Source organism: Vulpes lagopus, chromosome 2 (genome assembly GCF_018345385.1).
Source record: "Vulpes lagopus strain Blue_001 chromosome 2, ASM1834538v1, whole genome shotgun sequence".
Classification (NCBI taxonomy): Eukaryota; Metazoa; Chordata; class Mammalia; order Carnivora; family Canidae; genus Vulpes; species Vulpes lagopus.
In genome coordinates this window covers 54,362,866-54,380,985 of record NC_054825.1, presented here as the reverse complement: position 1 = coordinate 54,380,985, position 18,120 = coordinate 54,362,866, and the positions used below count along the sequence as shown (strand labels likewise).

Here is an 18,120-nt window from a genome sequence, read left to right as displayed (position 1 = left end):
CACGTGATTCTTTTGGAAAGGCTGGGAGAGAAGTCTGGCATTACCTGAGAGCAATAATTAGGAACTGCCAATGACAGGAGCCACAGAGGCCAGGAACAAAGGAAAGATCCTGCATTCTGCAGAGCATACAGAATGCCAGGGTTTTATTGGTACCCCTAAACTCCTGTCTACCCAGACCTACACTTAAGTTTCTACTCAATGCCTCTTCTCCATTCTCCCTTTGTTGAGCCTACCCCAACCTGCCCATTGCTGCATATTCTGTATTAAGTGATATTCCAGGGCCTTTGAGCCCCTAAGCAGTGACATGTTAGAAATTGGGCATTTCCTGAGTTTGGGTTAATTTGTTTCAACATTGATAGCCCGTTAGCATCATTGTCAGAAATTCTCAAAGGCATAGAGTGACTGGCAGAAAAAATGAGTGTACCCAAAGTTGACTCTAAGTTGGACATAATATATGCCACTTTTGGTGCTCCAGCTGTGGGGTTCTTCCTGGAATTCTCTCTCTGTGTTTAGGCACCTGGAAGTTTGGAAAGTAATAGGTTAATATGAAGTAATCAGGTTTCCGGGTGACCTTGGACAAAGCTCTCTGAAGCTTGGTTTCCCTATTCAATGATGTTAGTGGTTCTCAGTCTTGGGGATTTTGTGACCCACTACCTTTTCTTTGTTTGCTTCTTTGTTTGGGTTGTTTGGTATTGGTGGTGATGGTAGTTTTTTCTTCTTTTTTGACCAGGGAAGGAGGTTAAAGAAACAAAAAATCCTGCTGTGTGCATCATTACTATTTCGTATAAGAAAGGTCATGTTAACATCCCCCCTCAAAAAAAAGTAGGAAGGCTATAATCCCAGAATAAAGGCAAGTTCTTTGAACTAACTAAATTTGAAATCCACAAAAATTGACCCCTTTGTTCTTAATCTTTCTCATTGTCTTCAGACTAGCAGGTGGTGTCCTATGCTGCCCTCCAGTTCTGGCATCCTGGTGTGTTTGCAGTTAGGCCACAGCTCATATGAAATCTCCCAGCACATTATTGGACACTTGGAAGATGCCCAGTCAGGGTAGCCCGAGTGGCTCAGCGATTTAGCGCCACCTCCAGGGTGTGATCCTGGAGACCCAGGATTGAGTCCCACGTCCGGCTCCCTGTGTGGAGCCCTCTGCCACTGTCTCCCTCTGCCTGTGTCTCTGCCCCCCCCTCTCTGTCTCTGTCTCTATAAATAAATAAATTTTAAAAAAAGAAGATGCCCAGTCAGTTTACACTGAGTGAATGAGCTCATAGCTTAGTCCTCATTTGACTATCAGAGCCCCCATAGTATGATGGAGATATTTGGCAGCAGCTATATCCCTAATAAAGAAACCTAGAAAAATCTAGCCTGGAGTCTATGTTGATACTTTGGAAATTATAGTCCCAAACTAAGCAACCACATCACACACAGGCTATAGTGATATGTTCCCTCAACTCATATTGTAGTTAGCACCTGCTTGCAACACGGAGCTCTGATTGAAGACTGCATCTAACATTTCCTAATTGCCCCTGTGGCCTCTAGTCTCTGCCCCAACTGCAAACTATCTCTCAGAGAGCTTCCAGGACAATCTTCTCACATATGTCATTGTATACTCTGCATCCCACCATTTTCCTCATGATTTCAAGTTTCTTCATTGGACAGCTCAGCTTCATTCCCACTGCTCTCAACAGCCCCCTCTTCTGTTCACTATACTCACCCTTCCTGTATTCACTTCTCCTTATTTTGTCTCCTCAACTGGAATACCTCTCAGCAATCAACAGTGATGGTAACAATGATGATGATGGTGGTGAAGATGGGTTGCATTTTTCTTCATCATAGTCATCATTGACCTTATCATCATCTTCATCATCCTGGTTATCATCTCCTCTTTTGTGGAGCTCTTGGCCAGGTATGGTCTCAGTTGATGTATATACTAGAACCTTCTGATGCTATCAAGTTTCCAGTAAAGGACCTGAAACTCAGAATTTAAGCAATCAGCTTGAGGGCTTTTCACAAGCCCTGGAACCAGGTCTCAAATACAGGTCTTCTGAACCAATATGTCCTTAGCTCTTCAAGGGACAGAGCCACTGTCCCACTAGCTCCAACTCTCCCCAACTCTCCCCCCGCCGCCCCCTGCACAGTGATCTCTCCCACCTCTCTAAATTCTTATTACTCTCAGAGTCAGATGAGCAACAGATTATTCCTACTTCTTCCAGTCTCTTGTCTTCCCCAACTTAGATCAGAAGCGAGGGCTCTAGGGTATAGGCCTCTATGGACTACACCATTCCTAGAGAAGCCCTTCATGATGTAGGTTCGGCCTCCTCTCCAGGCTCATCTTCTGCCATTCCATGCTTCTCTAGAAGTGTCTGGCTCAGGCCCACCACCTTTTTTTTTTTTTTTTAAGATTTTATTTATTTATTCATGAGAGACACCGAGAGAGAGAGAGAGAGAGGCAGAGACACAGGCAGAGAGAGAAGCAGGCTCCATGCAGGGACTCCAGGATCACGCCCTAGGCCAAAAGCAGGTGCTAAACCACTGAGCCACCCAGGGATCCCCGGCCCACCACATTATGCTTGGACTCTATTCCACTTCTTGGAACCCCTTCCCTACCTTTTGTATGTAGCAGACTCCTCTGGTAAGACTTGACAGAAATGTCATTCCTCTGGAATGCCCTCCCTCTCCTCTCAGACAAGGCTTGGGGTCTCCTTGCCTGTGTACCCCAAGTCCCATCTTTGCATCTCTGTTAAAGTCCTTATCACCAAAACTGGGTTATACTTTTGACTCTCAACCAAAGAAATTCTGTGGGCATCTCCATTTTTCAAAGTTCCCGATTCTAATAAATATAGCCCACACTTCAACTGTCCTCTCCTGACTTGTGGGTTCATTTTCTCTCTTCTGTAGCTGGATGAAGGCACTCCTCCAGAACCAAAGGGAACATTTGTCGACTATCAGACGACTGTGGTTAAATACTCCAAAGCCATTGCGGTGACAGCTCAGGAAATGGTAAGAGGAAAAGAGTGGCCCCACCCACTGTCGGTTGCCCTGGTGTCCAATAGTACCACGACTGAGTCTTCAATTTGGGGTCTGTGTTGGAGAGAGTCTACCCCGTGTTTCTAGTTCCTTCTGGGCCCCAGCTCTGTCCTTTATCTGTGGTCTCTCTGGCTGCCTGTGGCCCAGACAACCCTGTCCACTGGAGCTCCCATTTCATGGAAAAGCTGCAAGAGGGAATTACAGATAATTGTAACTTGGTCATGAGGATAGGCGAACAAAGGAAGGAGAGAAAATGAGAAGGAAGTTGGAGGTAAGGGGAAAGAAAAAATCCTATTCACCTCACAAAGGACTTGAGGTGTTTCTATAAAGTTATAATACAAGAGAAGACGTAGGGGTAGAACAGAGATTGTCTAATGAAATCAAGTTACAGTACTTGGACAGTAAGGTTGTCTTTTAGGCAAAATGAAACAGCATGATTACATAAAGATAATATCTTTGACAACAGAAGACATGAAACCTTTGGAGGCAATTTTCAACATCCTTCTTTTTTTTTTGGCTAAAATATTTTGCCATTAGAATTGTATCATATGCATCTTAGGTACAAATGGCATTGAGAGAGAATGCTATCTGATGTGTTAAAAAGTTGTACAAAAGGTGTCCTCAAAGAATAAATAGGAGTACATAGTAAGAAAGTTCCTCATGACCTTCCAAGGCTCAGATGTCATGGAATAAAATTTTGGAAGCTGCCTCTCTGCTGCTGCCACGTGAGCCTGAGTTGAGAGATTCAGTAGCCTCCCAGCTGGAGGGACCACCAGACTAAGCCGTGGCATGTTTCCTGCCCCACCCAGCCAGCACCTCGGGATGATTTTGTCATGTAGTCATGTGTCCACTAGAGGTTGAGCTTGGACTACAAAGGCTTCCCTGGCTGCTGCTATTCCTCCTTAGAAACTCTGTGATCAAAAAGAAAAAAAAAAAAAAAAAAGAAACTCTGTGATCATGCCAGGCTCATTGTTACTTAATAGGATTTGGGCTGGGAAGAGGAATAGGAGCAGTGCCCATCTCATCTCAGTGACTCAAAGAGCTGGAATCAGGCCCAAGCTGGTACTGCTCAGGGGGCTCCAGGACAAGGCACAGGTCAAATAAGGCAGACCTGCACTGCCAAGTCTTCTGAGCAGGGAGCACAGCGTAGCAGGAGATGAAAATATTTTGAGTGGCCTCATCCTGTTTCTGGAACATCTCCTGGCCTACGTTCTCAGCAGGTCCATTCTCTTTAGTAGCCCCACTGGGGGCTACATGGCTGCTCTTAGGTTAACTGGCCCAGACCCTGAGTTGGCAAGGATCCCCATCGCCACTTCAGGTTGCCCCAGAATCACTGTGCTCCCCATGGCAGGGTGCAAATGAAGCAGCTCTAAGGTGCAGCCTCTCTGTCTCTCGGGGTTCAGCGTATGTTCCTTAGGAACCCACACCTAAGCCTGAAAGCCTGTGACATTTCCTGGCAAACATGCCTTAGACTGCTACCCATCCACGTCCAGCCTCAGTGGATATGGAACCATTTAAAATATTTTTTTTAAGCCCTTTAAAGTCAAGGTCTTCTAATGCCACCAAGAGAGAGAAGAAGTACAGCAGGGGAGAAGTCTTTTACTCAGAAGGGACGAGGACACCTTTCTGGGTGGCAGTTAAAACTGCTGTTGGGAGCACTGAGAGACGTTCTGTCAGAGGACAAAGAAAAACTAAAAACTGGTGTGTTAGTTAGGTAGAACAAATTTAGGTAAGTTTTTCTATGAAGCAGGTGGAAAAAACGGAACTTCCTAAGAATGAAAAGAGCTGGACCGTTTAGGCTACAGTGTACTCTTAACCAATTTGTGGCTGAACCCTTGTCATCCTTTGGTATAAACATACTACGAAGCTGTATTCTCAGAATATCCTCCACCCAGACATTGGGCTCACCCCTTACTTCTCAGTCATGATTTCCTTAAAGGCCTTATCCTCATGCTGTCTTGCCCATGTGGGATCTGCTTCTGGGTTCCCAGAGACCAGGTCAGCTCTCTGCAGAAGCACATGACCAGGGATGTGCCCTGTACGGGGCTCACGCCCCCTGTACTTCTCTAGGGGAGCCTCCTGGTGACCCTCGGGGCCAGGTGGGCTGGGGCTGCCGCACTCATCCCCGAGGGTGGACCATTGTTGGAGGGAGGTCTACACAGCCTGAGCCTAGCATGTCACCCACTGGCCCCTCCAGGACCTGCTGGCCCGAGAGGGGCCCTGGCCTGTTGTGCACGTTGCAGCATGGGCTTTGCTTGAATTGCCCTCCCATGTCCAGCCCCAGATGCAAGCCCAGAGCTTAAAAGTGAATGAAACCCTTTGGCTTCCAGTGGTATTAACACATGGTTCTCATGCTTTTTTCTGTGTGTGTGTGTGTGTGTGTGTGTGTTGTGTGTGTGTGTGTGTGTCTTGCTTGTTTTCTTTTTCCAGATGACTAAGTCGGTTACTAACCCGGAGGAGTTGGGAGGACTGGCTTCACAAATGACCAGTGACTATGGGCACCTGGCCCTCCAGGGCCAGATGGCGGCAGCCACGGCGGAACCAGAGGAGGTCTGCCACCATAAGCCCCTGTCTTGAGAAGCACATGCACACTGGTACCCACTCCCGGGGGATTCTTCATAGCTTAGCTCCACCCTAGAAGATTCTGGCCTGATAGCTAAAACCAGGTTCAGACCCAGTAGCCCCAGGTTGTGCTCAGGGCTCACTGTCCTTTCTGAGGCCAACAGGTCCATCTGGGGAAGCGGGCTTTCAGACAGACACCCTCTGTTCAGAGCAGTCAGCCCGGTTACCTGTCTCCCAGCCCATCGCCTGACTCCCAGGGCAGAACACACGCTGCCATCTTCTTTTTGCTTAGCACATCCTCCTCCTCAGTGACTTTCCTGGTTTCCAAAGGCTCACAGCAGTTATTGGAAGAGCCAAGTAAGAAATTTCACTGCCCCATCTGAGAAAGGGCTGGATTGCCTACTTTTGAGACACAAAATCTTGCCTGACTACTGTTGGTGGCTTTTTACAAACTGTCCTCCTCCCCCACATCTCCTGTGGACTCCTCTTTATCACCTACCTGCCTTTCCTAAACTCGCTTTCCTTAGCAGCCAAACATAGACTTTGCTTAGAATGCCTACACCCATAAGAGTCATTTGGCAAAAGTTTAATCCCAGAGGCCACTTTCTAAGAGCCCCCTTTCACATCCGATATGCCTGAGTAATCAAGTGGTCCACTGGGAAGCAAACAGGCTGGCTGGAGCTGTGCATGGCCAGTCACACCCGTGCCAGTGTTAGCACGCAGAAGGTGTCCATGCTGAGCTACCGTATGACTCCTTAGAGACACAGAGCTCAGTCTGTAATAAAGAATAGTGGAGTAGATGGCAGGGACACTGGGAAGATGAAGGTAACTGCATTCTGTGACATTCAGGGAGCCTTTTATTAAGCACAAATCCTGTTTATGATACTCCCAAATGAAGTAGACAGCTGTGACAGTCTGTGTTCCCAAGTCACTTAGTGCTCTGTCTGCCAGGAGTCCATTCTAAGCATGTCTTCACAAAGACCCCCAGAGATAATGCAGAAATGACCCAAAACAAAATCACTTGCTAACACATGTCATAACAACGCATGTAAACAGGAGTTTCATATGTATGTACTTGCATACATATATATCTAGCATGGGATGACGTAGGTTTCTAACAGTGCCTGCACTTGTAGATTTTAGTTCCATTGAGTTTTTAGGCTGCAGCATGAAAAACTGTGTTTGTAATGAGTCTGTTAAGTCACTACCCCGAAAGAAAAATCAGCACACACCCCCTCCACACATATCAGGATTCTGTGTAATTTTGAATTTCCTAAACAAGCCTAAGGGAACTTACATTACAGGAAGGAACAGTTTGGACAAAAGGAAGAAGTGTTAGGCTTGTAGGACTGAAAAAACGAAGAGGCTTTTGGCAAGATTTAGATCTGTTTCCAGAAATCTTTAAAAATTGAATCTATGGCCGTCTGGTGGGTTCAGATGTTGCCCGACCTGAGTTACTGAGTAAGGAGGCCCCTGATCCATGGAGACCTTTCCACATCTGAGTTCTTCAGAGCTCCCTAGCCTGTGTGTGAAACAAGCAGATTTTCTTACTGCAACCCAGACCATGAAGCATAATACAAAATATTGCCAGGGCAGCCAGGAAAGAAAAGGTATCACTGAAAGCACAGCACAAAATTACTTTAGTTCCTGGCCCGGTGTTTGTAGCAGCTGACGTTTTCATTAAGATTCTCCCTTTACACCATTGTGTCCTGAGTTATATTTTACATTCCAGACACAAGAGTAGTGTGACCTGGAGCAAAAAAGGGGCAGAGAGAATATAAAATTACCAGTGGCTTGCTAAGGAAAATTCTTTGTGTGCATTTGCCAGACAGATATTTAGGAGAAAACTGAGAAGGTTGGGGAGATCCCTAAAGCAATGTAGTTTTTTATTCCAAGACTGTGGAATTAGTTTTCTATCCAAGAGGGCCCCACATCACAGCATGTGAAAGTATTTCTGTCCAGGGCAAATAAGAAGCTGCTCCCTTGCTGCAGTCCTGCAGGCTGCTCTACCGAGTCAGCATTCTGGTCTTTTCCAGAATGTGACAATTACAGGAGAGGCACTAGCTCTGCCCTCTGAACATCAAGCAGGAGCTTTATCTGCTGCTTTTGCCATGGAGAACTCAAACCCCCGTTAACATCATTGTGAAAACTACTTTCTTCAGGAAAGTTTAAAACCCTTAGGCAACTGCACAATCTAAGATCACTGTTCTTCTTTAAAAAAGAGGGAAATGTAGATCCTGTGAGCCATAAGGGCTAAATATAAATGCTGGGGGGAAAGATCTAGTGACTACAGCTTTGTCTCCAAGGGAACTCTACTGTGACCACTTGTAATACTGCATGTCTTCAAAGCTGGCAGGACTATTTGTCAAGAGCCTGTGGCAAAAACCACAGCCTTTTCCCAAAAATGAGATGGGTGTCTACACTAGAATTCTCTAAAACTTTCCGCTCCAAGACACACTTTTTGTAGGTGGCAAGTGATGCCCTGTTTTTGTTGTGCACTCATGGTTCTTTCCCTTTTTTTTTTTCAAAGGAGAAACGTAAAGCCTGTCAGCCAGCGTCCACTATTGCCTGTTCAGTATTCACAAACTCTCCAGGCAAATGATATTTGACCGGGTTTCAGATGTGATTGCTTTGAGAGCCTGAGAAAAATTTGTACGTTTTGTTTAGTTTGCAGCAGTAAAGACGATCTGAATTTCTGAGACCTCCTCCAATTGAAACTTAATGCAAAACTTCATAAAGGCCAGACTTGCAATTTCCCCCCAAGGCATAAAACCAGGAGACGATGCCCATTTTACTTTTATTTGGGCAAGAAGGGAGTTGAGGGTTTTTCTTGATGCTCGAGTCATGCTTTGCTGCAGTCACCAATTTAAAACCCCAAGTCGAATATCTCTGAGCAACATTCCTTTAAAATACACACTGGCAGTAAGTCCAGTCACCCTGGGGGCTGGTCAGATTTGCTGAGAAACTTAGTGTCACTTTGAGAAGTTCTTGTTTTTAAAGCCTTTACCTTTTCATTGGCAGACTTAAAAATGCATTCCCTTTCTCAGATGTTCCTCCAGCAGTATAGAATGTTCTGGGAAGTTGCAGTAGAGTGTGTTGCTTGTGTTGTCCCCTTTAAGCGCCTCCCCTTAGCTAGCCCATGTACCCATGATAAAGAATAATAGAGATGTTCAAGTCCATACAACACATCAGGTCCGTGCTGGGTGCTAGCCCATTACCCTCACAGCCGCACGATCCTTTTTCTTCCCCATTTCCCAGGTTAGCAAACTGAGGCTCAGGAAGTGTAAACTGTCCAAGGCCACCCAGCTACAAGAGTCAGTGTGGAAGCCACTTGAAATAACTTTCTGGAATAAGTGGAGTTTCGAGTGAGTAAATAAGGAAACATAGCAACATCAGGATTCAAACCCAGGGCATCACAGACTGTGCTGCTTTTCCCTCAGCAAGCTGCCTCTTGTCACAGCAGTGAACGTTCACCTGGCACTTTCTACTTTGAGATGTGTTCACATATAACCTTTCACTTGGTCCATCAGCCCTGGGTCGTAGGGCAGGTTCTGTCCCGTTTCATAGATGAAGGAACAGAAGAGGTTAGCCAGCCCACCCAGGGAGTTGGTGGCCAGGAAGGGGGCTGGGCCAGCAGTAGGACCCATGGGCCTTTCTGCTGCCGGTGCTGCCCATGTAGGTGAAGGGCTGAGAGCAGAGGTGGGGCTGGCATCCTGAGATCCCTCCCCTGCCTGTTGTGTTCACCCCTCTTAGTGTGTGAAAACAAGTGAAGCCTGTTTCAACATGCCCTTCATGATGCCCTCCCACGTGGCTGTCCTGATAGGATTGCACAGCCAAGCACATAGGAGGGTTGCGTACAAACCTCATGGAGGCCTCTGGGCACCAAGAAGGTAATTGTGTGATTACCTTCTGGCACAGGCTCGACACCAGGACCAAGCCCTGGGTTGGCCAAGAACCCCAAAGGCTTTGTACAACTGTTGCTTTATCTTAGGCTTATACCCTTGTTTGCTGGTGCTAATCTTTGTGCTTCCTAATTGGAGTCTCCTCCATAATGACCACTGTCCCAGCTCCACAGGCATTTATAGGATCCTTTGCTGCGTGCAGGGTGTCCCCTCCAAGGAAGGGGCTGAGCACCAGGATGTTGAGGTGTTTTTCATAGCAAGGCCTCTTGCAAGGGGGCTGAGAAGTGTGAGGATGTCATGGAGGATGTCCTGTCTGCCCATAGGTTTCAGGCTTGAGACCTGGCAGCAGCAGGTCCCTTCTCCCTTGCACCTCCAGGTGGGAGTGCTTACCCCAGTGCCCACCATTGCGCAGACAGGAAGTCCAGGCGTGGTTCAGAGCAGGGAGCAGAAGTGGGACACAGAGAATGTTCTCAGCCTGGTCCTTCCTAGCACAGGGGTTTCCCACCTTATTCTTCAGAGCCCTGACCCAGGGAGGCGCTTTGGAAGTTCTGCATATTTGACTCAAGGCTCACTTTTCAAACAACTCTTTCTGAAACTATTAGGGAAATCTGTGTGTGTTTCTTAATAAACTCTGGGCTGAGCCACATAGTAAGCCAATGGGAGCCTACTAGCACCTTACCATGAACCCCTGGGTGGTTTTATGTGGACCTCAGGCTGATAAGCTGCTCTCTGCTACGGTCAGAGGGCTACAGGAAAGCTGCTCTTGTTTGCTTTATACACAGAACAGGATTTTCTCAACACTGCAGCCAAAGCAAAATACAGAAATGAGTCAGTGACTAAGGCTCTATAAGTCTTGTGAACCCAACTTTTAAACTTTGATTCACTTAGTCTCATTGACTGTTTATGGAGCCATGATGTAAATTTTAGCTTATAGAAGAAGGGTATACTAATAATAAATTATATCAATTTTACATGTTGCATTTCCATGAGAGATTTGGTGATGGGAGAGTAGAGGGTGGTACTGATGCTAAGTGGTGAAAAAATGAAGTTAGTAAACACTGATCTGATGGGTGGAACGCTGTGCTGGTAGGAGCAACCTGGGTTCTCATCTGGCTTTGCCAGGCACTGGCTGTGTGATCTTGGGCCAATCACATCACTTCTCTGAGCCTGCACCATTTCTTCATCTACCAATGAGGAGGTTGAACTAGTGAGGTCACGTTTATTTTGAAATTCTGTTTCTTCCTCTCAGTGCCCCGTACCTGGCTTTCCCAGCAATGCCTGCCATTTAGAGACCTATCTATGGTCATCTTGACATGCAACCCTTGCCTGTGGATTAGCTCTGACCCTCAAGTGTGTGGAGTTAAAGTACATGGATCTGAAAAGCCTTAATAGCCAGGTTTAGTTTTCAACCTTCATGGAGCACCCCCCTACTTCAACCGAGCCTTGTGTTTAAGCCAGCAGACATGCCCAACAAATAGCTACATTTTGTGCTGATGGGTGGCTGAACTGGAGTGCCTTTCCCCTCCTCAGTGGTGGGCCGGTTTGCAGAGCTGCCAGCTTGTATGATCCTCGTGTTGTATTCCACATGGAGATGGTCCACAAGCAGTCCTCCCTGATTGTGAAGCTTGGGCAGCACCCCAAAAGAGGCAAAGCTCCACCTTCTGAACCAGGAAAATTTTCTTTTAAGTGAATTTAAGCATCCTTTAGGCCTTAGGGAATTACTTTTTTACACTTAAGTATTAGGTGTTTCAATAACAGAGTTAACATTTGCAGCGCCCTTCACTACCCCAAGACTGCCCTGCCTTGAACTCAAATCAGATGATGCTGGAAGATAGCACCTAAGCAATTTAGATCTCCCAGCTTTTACTCAACATACCTGAGATCTTAGTAGCTGTTCTTGGTATTTACTGGAAGGAGAAGCCACAGCTTCTTGCTATCATGGAGTCTTAGGAAATAACACTTGCTAACTTAAAGCTTAAGGTGTTTTGTTTATAGTTGCTTACCTGGGTTGGAGGGCAGATTATTTATGGCAGCCGTATTGATCAAACCAAAATGAAAATTAATGTGAAACAGCAAAAGGAATGCAAACTTTGGGAAGGTGGAATTTATTACGCCTTAAAGAGACAGCTGGCAGCCTATCCATAGTGGAGCTCATTTGGGTTCTTTTAGGCAAAATACCTTTTATAATCACACACCCCAGGGGTCATTAAAAGAATGCGTGCCTGCTGAGCCTTTAGCTCTAAAAATGTAGCTTTTTAAGGAAAACTTAACCTGGCCTGATAGGAAGGCTGGGCCCAGCATGCTGGCCCTCACCACGGGACACAGCTGAAGAAGGGGGTGTTATTATAAACATACCAATTTTGCAAGAACCTGAATGTTTTATGCTGCTTACAAAAGCTTTATGTTTTCAACTTCTAATTACTCTAGGGCTGGGTGCAGAAAAAAATAAAAGTAAATGCAATCCCTGCTTCGAAGAGGCCCTGACACACAGTAGGGACTCAATAAATGCATGAATGAATAATAATTACCCCCCCCCCCCCGAGTTCATCTAACTACCATTTCTGTCAGGTGGCTCCGGATACAAGTAAACAATATACCAGGAAAAGTAACAAATATCAGAAAGGCATTAGGCTAGGATGATGAAACACAGGCTTGCTTCCTGGGGATTCTGGGCATTTTACAGGCTCTAAAAAGGGAAGTCAAATCAACCAAATTCCATACTCCAGCAAGCACAGACTCCCAAGAGCAGTGGGATTTTCCTAGCCAGGCTCCCATAGGACGTGGAGAAATTTTCCACACAGGGGAGACCTCAATGGTAAGAATCCATCATGCTTCTCCCTCCCCACCCTGGGCTTGCCTCCACAGATCGGCTTCCAGATTCGCACTCGTGTGCAAGACCTGGGCCATGGCTGTATCTTCCTGGTGCAGAAGGCGGGGGCGCTCCAGGTGTGCCCCACAGACAGCTACACCAAAAGGGAGCTCATCGAGTGTGCCCGTGCAGTCACAGAGAAGGTAAGGAGCAGCCCCAGGGCAGGGACAGAAGCAGGAAGCCAAGCCCAAATGGATCCAGTCGGGTCTGGTGGTCTCCTCCCTCACCCAGGGATTCCCCAGGGAGGGGGCACCTCAGGGGTCTGGGGTAATTCAGAACATGAGAGGGACCATCCCATGAAAGTCAGGGCCCTGGTCTGTGGTACACCTCCTTGGTGGGCTTTCCTGCAGACAGACTGGACAGGACTGGAATCAAAGTCACATGAGCACCAGGAGCCCCTCCTTGCTACCCCTTATGACACTTGTCCCCTGAGCTTCCTTCTCAGGGAAGCTCCCAGTTGCTGGGAACTAAGAAGGGCCTGAAGTTCTGTTGGTGTAACAACCTTTCTCCCAGAACAGACTGTGAAGTGGGGGGAAGCATTGAGGACCCTGCCCGAAGTCACACGGCACCTTGGTTAAAAGAGCAGGGACAGGCTGGAGGTTGCTGATCTCTAGCAGCAGCTGTTGGAGAGAATCCCACAGTGTTGTGCGTGGGGTCTGGGGGCTCAACTGACTTCACCTTTCCTAGCCTCGATGCCCTCATCTGCAGAATGAGCACAGAGAAATACAATGCCTGGCCCCTGGGGTGTGAGAATGAAATGCGGTGATGTGTGTAAAAGTGCTTGGCACAGTGCCAGACTGTGTATTATATAGATCCTAGCTGCTGTTCTCTGTAAACCATCTCTGACACTCTTCTCCCACGGAGTTCCCTGCTGGAGAAAGCCAGTTCTCATCGTCTCTTGATTCCCATGGCTGCCTTACACTCCCCAACCTCACCCTCTGAAGTGTACTCCTCTCCTGCTTTGCTTAGTTCCCCGAGTCCTTTTTCAGGACCACTGTTGTGCAGGCAGCTCGGAGTGCAGGCTGAAGCCTCTGTGCTTTGCTGGCTTTTCCCTCGCTTCACTCAGGTTCCCAGGACATAGAGCTCTTCCCTGTTTAGAAGCTGGCAACAGGGGTCCCCTCTCCTGGCAGCTGCCGTTACAGACGCTGCTCTATATGTGATCCCTCGCCAAAGCCGAGCGATGTCTGGCCGTCTCCACGGCCCACAGGACAGCCCAGGCCTCCTTGGGACAGCACAGAAGGACGGAATCAATCTCTCTGCTGGAGGAATCTCTCCCTCCTTTCAAAGCCCTTCCTTGTTGTTGAAGTTACCCTGGCCAAGTTCCCCTGCGGAAGACCTCGGAGCTGGCACCTGAAGGAGGGGAGGGGGGTGGTCCAGGCTGCATGGTGTTGGCCAGTGGGGCCAAGCAACATGATCCCCCTGAGCTGTTCTTGGTCTTCCTGCCTGTCCCAGCAGATGGTCCCTGACGTAGGACACCTGGTGTGACGTAGGACACCTGGTGGCTCACAGGCAGGGAATCGGGCTGGCCAGACTCAACCTTTTCAGTGTTTTCTTGCTACGTGCTCCTGTCCTCTCATCTCTACCTGGTGTGTCTTACATGGCTTGGTTGTGTCTATAACTTCCCACCATCCGTGATCCCCTTGACACGTTCACCTTTGTGTCCTCATCCCCTAGGGCCTAGTCACTGCTCAATACACTGACTTGCATGCCTTTTGTAGCAGGCAAGACACTGTTTCTGAATTAATTCTCTTTCTTCCAGTCTGGCTGAGAACGTTCCTCCCAGATTCATGATTACTTGTCTTGGCCTTTGTCACCTGTCCTCTGGGAATTCTTTCCAGAAACTGGATACTTCGTTCCCAGGCCAGCTCTGTACCATCCCGACTCTTCCTGGTGGGACATAGTGGCATTTAACTCTGGGAAGGAGGATCAGGCAAATGAGGAAGAGGAACCAATCCTTGTGGGCTAGTCTTGGGACATAGCAGGTGCTCAGGAGGTGGGCGCTCTGCCCTGCCTGCTAGGCTGTGTCTACCACCTCTGCTGAGATCTGAGCAACACAGGAAGAAGAGAACATACAAACCATGTGCCTCTCACTGAGGCTGTAACTCCTTATCCTTGTCAGTGTGTTTTTAAACAGTGCATTCAAGAAGTATTTTCAGACTCTTCTTTGGGCCAGCCATAGTCAAGAATGGTGGGTGTGTGTGCACAGAGATGAATATGACAGCTCCAGACTGTCTCCAGACTCAGTCTCCAGTCACTAGCCAGAAGCATGCTGTTTTAACCCATGCTAAATGGGCTGTCCTGAGGGCAGGGACAGTGCTGTGGAACCCTCAGGAAGCACAGCTGTGTTTCTGGATGAGGACAGTGGAGACTTTGAGCTGGCTTTTGCAGGATGAGCAGGTTGGTGGCTGGGGAACAGGCAGGGGCAGACCCACTGCAAGAGAGGTGGGGGATATTTGGGGAAGTAAGGAGTTGGTTGATGTGGCAAGAGTGTGGTGGGAGGCCAGAGAAGTTGAACTGGTTGTGCAGGGAGCTCATTTTCCCTTGACAGCAGGGGAAAATTGTACCCACAGGTATGGTGGAGTTAGCTTTGTGTTACAGGGAAGTGTCTCTAGGAACAGTGAGGGTGTTCTGGAGGAGGTGATGGGTGGCAGGTGGCAGGAAAGGGTTTCTAGGGGATCCCTGGGTGGCTCAGCGGTTTAGCGCCTGCCTTTGGCCCAGGGAGCATGGAGCCTGCTTCTCCCTCCTCCTGTGTCTCTGCGCGCGCCTCTCTCTCTCTCTCTCTCTCATGAATAAATAAATAATTTTTTTAAAAAAAGGAAAGGGTTTCTAGCGTGGAAGTCACTGAAGTGAATACAGTCAACTTGCTGGACTCTCAGGTCACTCAAATTATTACTTAGTGCCTGGTGATAGCTCAAGGGAGTGTTAGGGTAGAGAGGTGACGTACACAGGAATACTCTGGGCTCTAGCCATGATAGGGTCCACCCTGAAGAATTTCCAGTCAAGAAGCAATCAAGGGCAGGAATGATGAGTATTCACAGAAGGCTGTTCTAGAGAAAATCTGATTGGAGGGGGCAGAGATGGCCATGCCTTTCACAGAAGCCTAAACCTCTCTGTGATCTCAGGAACGTAATCCTATTAAAAGTATCTGCTCTTGGGGATCCCTGGGTGGCTCAGCAGTTTAGCACCTGCCTTTGGCTCAGGGCATGATCCTGGAATCCCAGGATCGAGTCACACATTGGGCTCCCTGTGGGAAGCCTGCTTCTCTCTCTCTCTCTCTATTTCTGTGTCTCTGCCTCTCTCTCTCAGTCTCTCATGAATAATAAATAAAATCTTAAAAAAAAAAGTATCTGCTCTCTACTGATCACTTACTTTATGCAGTGCTAGAGAGCTGATAAACATCCCTCCCCCCCTTATTCCTCCCAACAACCCTGATAGGCAAGAAATAATATCCCCATATTATAGATGAGAAAACTAAGGTCAAACAGCTTGCCCAAAGTTGTTTAGCCAGAAAATGATAATGCTGGTACTCAGCCTGACATATTGACACCAAAATATGTGTTAACCCATCAGCTGTATTGAGTCCCTGAGAGAAAATCCACTTTTGGTTAGCTTTTCACTTTTTTGCCCTGGTTTTGAGATCTAATTGACAAACTGTATTAAGTTTAGCATCTACTGCGTGATCATTTCCTTTCGTGTTACTACACCTGGTTACCACAATAAGTTAACATCCATCATCTCACGTAGATACAAAATATATATATATATATTTGTTCCTGATGATGAGCTCTTAGGATTTACTCTTAACACTGCTGTGTGACATATATGAAAGTTAATTGTAGTCACCATGTTGTACACTATATCCCTAGTACTTATTTTGTAACAAAGTTTATGTTTTAAACTTTGATCCACACCTTCTCTCCCACCAGAAAACTGATCCCTTTTTCTATGAGGTTAGTTGGTTAAGTTTTGTTTTCTCCTGTTTTGTTTTTAATTTTTGTTCGATGCACTCAAATAGAAAAGTTCAGCCATTTCTCCTAACTCCCATCCCCTGCCTCTGGCAACTGCCAGTCTATTCTCTATATCCATGAGCTTGGGTTTTTTTTTTTTTTTTTTTTTTTTTTTTTTAGGATCCACATATGACAGAGATCACGTAGCATTTCTTTCTCTGACTTCCTTCACTTAGCATAATGGCCTCCAGCTCCATCCATGTTGCTGCAAATGGCAAAATTTCATTCTTCTTAAGGCTGAATAATATCCTACTGGATAATACATACCATATTTTCTTTTATCTATTCATTTATCATTGGACATTTAGGTTGCTTCTACTGATTAGTTTTTGTAAGTGATGCTGCAGTGAACAGAGAGGTACATATCTTTTTGAGTTAGAATTTGTCTTCAAATAAGTACCCAATACTACAATTGGGTAGTTCTATTGGTAATTTTTTGAGGAACCCCCATGTTGTTTTCCCTAGTGGCCGTGCCAGTTTACATTCCCACCAATAGCACATGAGGGCTCCCCCTTTGCACTGCATCCTTGCTACACTTGTTATTACTTGTCTTTTTGATGATAGCCATGCCAGCAGATGTGAGACGATACCTCATTGTGGCTTTGATTTGTGTTTTCTTGATATTTAATGACGTTGAGCATCTTTTCATGTTCCTGTTGACCATCTATTTGTCTTCTTTGGAAAAATGTCTATTCAGATCTTCTGCCCAGTTTTAATTGGACTGTTGTGTTTTGTTTTGTTTTTACATATAGCTGTGTTATTTTCCCAACATCATTTATTCAAGAGACTGTCCTTTCTCCTGTGTCCATGGCTCCTTTGTCATAAATTAATTGACTCCATATGCTTGGGTTTATTTCTGAGCTCTCTGTTCTGTTGATCTATGTGTCTGTTTTTATGCCAGTACCATACTGTTTTGATTACTCTAGCTTTGTAATAGAGTTTTAAATCAGGGAACGTGAGACCACCAACTTTGTTTTTCTTTCTCAAGATTGTTTTGGCTCATCAGGGTCTTTAGTAGTTTTATAGAAATTTCAATATTGTTGTACTTCTATGAAAAATGCCATTGGAATTTTGATGGGGATTGTGTTGAATATGTAGCTAGCTTTCTGTAGTATGGACTTCTAACAATATTGATCCTTCCTGTCTGTGAGCGTAAAATATCTTCCCATTTATTTGTGCCTTTCTCAGCTTCTTTCTTTAATGTCTTATAGTCATCCATTTGGAATCTCTCCCCCCACCCCCACCTTGGTTAAGTGTATTCCCAGATGTTTTATTCTTCTTGAAGCAATTGTATAAATGGGATTGTCTTCTTCATTTCTCTTTCTGATAATTCAGTATTCACTATAGAAACACAACAGATTTTTGTGTATTGATTTTGTATTCCTCAACTTTACAGAAGTGATTATTTCCTGACAGTTTTTGATGGAGTATTCAGGGTTTTCTGTATATATTATATCATCTTCAAAGAGTGACGGTTTTACTTCTTTTTTAATTTGGGTGCATTCTCTTTCTTTTAACTGCCTGATTGTCCTGACTAGAGCTTCCAATATTCTGTTGAAAAAGGTGGCAAGGGTGGGGATCTTTGTCTTGTTCCTAATCCCAGAGGAAAGGCTTTGAGCTTTTTACCATTGAGTATGGTGGTAGCTGCAGGTTTGTCATATGGAGCCTTAATTACATTGAGACATGTTCCCTCTTTACCCACTTTGTTGAAAGCTTTTATTATCAGTGGGTATTGAATTTTGTCAAATGCTTTTTC

The 18,120-nt window shown here is 46.1% G+C and overlaps 1 protein-coding gene across 6 annotated transcripts in view; it reads left to right on the top strand.

Moving 5' to 3' along the window:
* Positions 1 to 18,120, top strand: part of TLN2 (talin 2) — a 418,441-nt gene that overhangs the window by 355,684 nt on the left and 44,637 nt on the right. For 5 of the 6 annotated variants that reach the window (XM_041740682.1, XM_041740692.1, XM_041740700.1 and 2 more), the window contains 3 exons: positions 2,896 to 2,997; positions 5,455 to 5,574; positions 12,354 to 12,500. In XM_041740682.1, coding sequence (XP_041596616.1) covers positions 2,896 to 2,997; positions 5,455 to 5,574; positions 12,354 to 12,500 — 369 coding nt within the window. The remainder of the gene's footprint in view (positions 1 to 2,895; positions 2,998 to 5,454; positions 5,575 to 12,353; positions 12,501 to 18,120) is intronic. The other variant, XM_041740721.1, reaches the window with a different exon arrangement.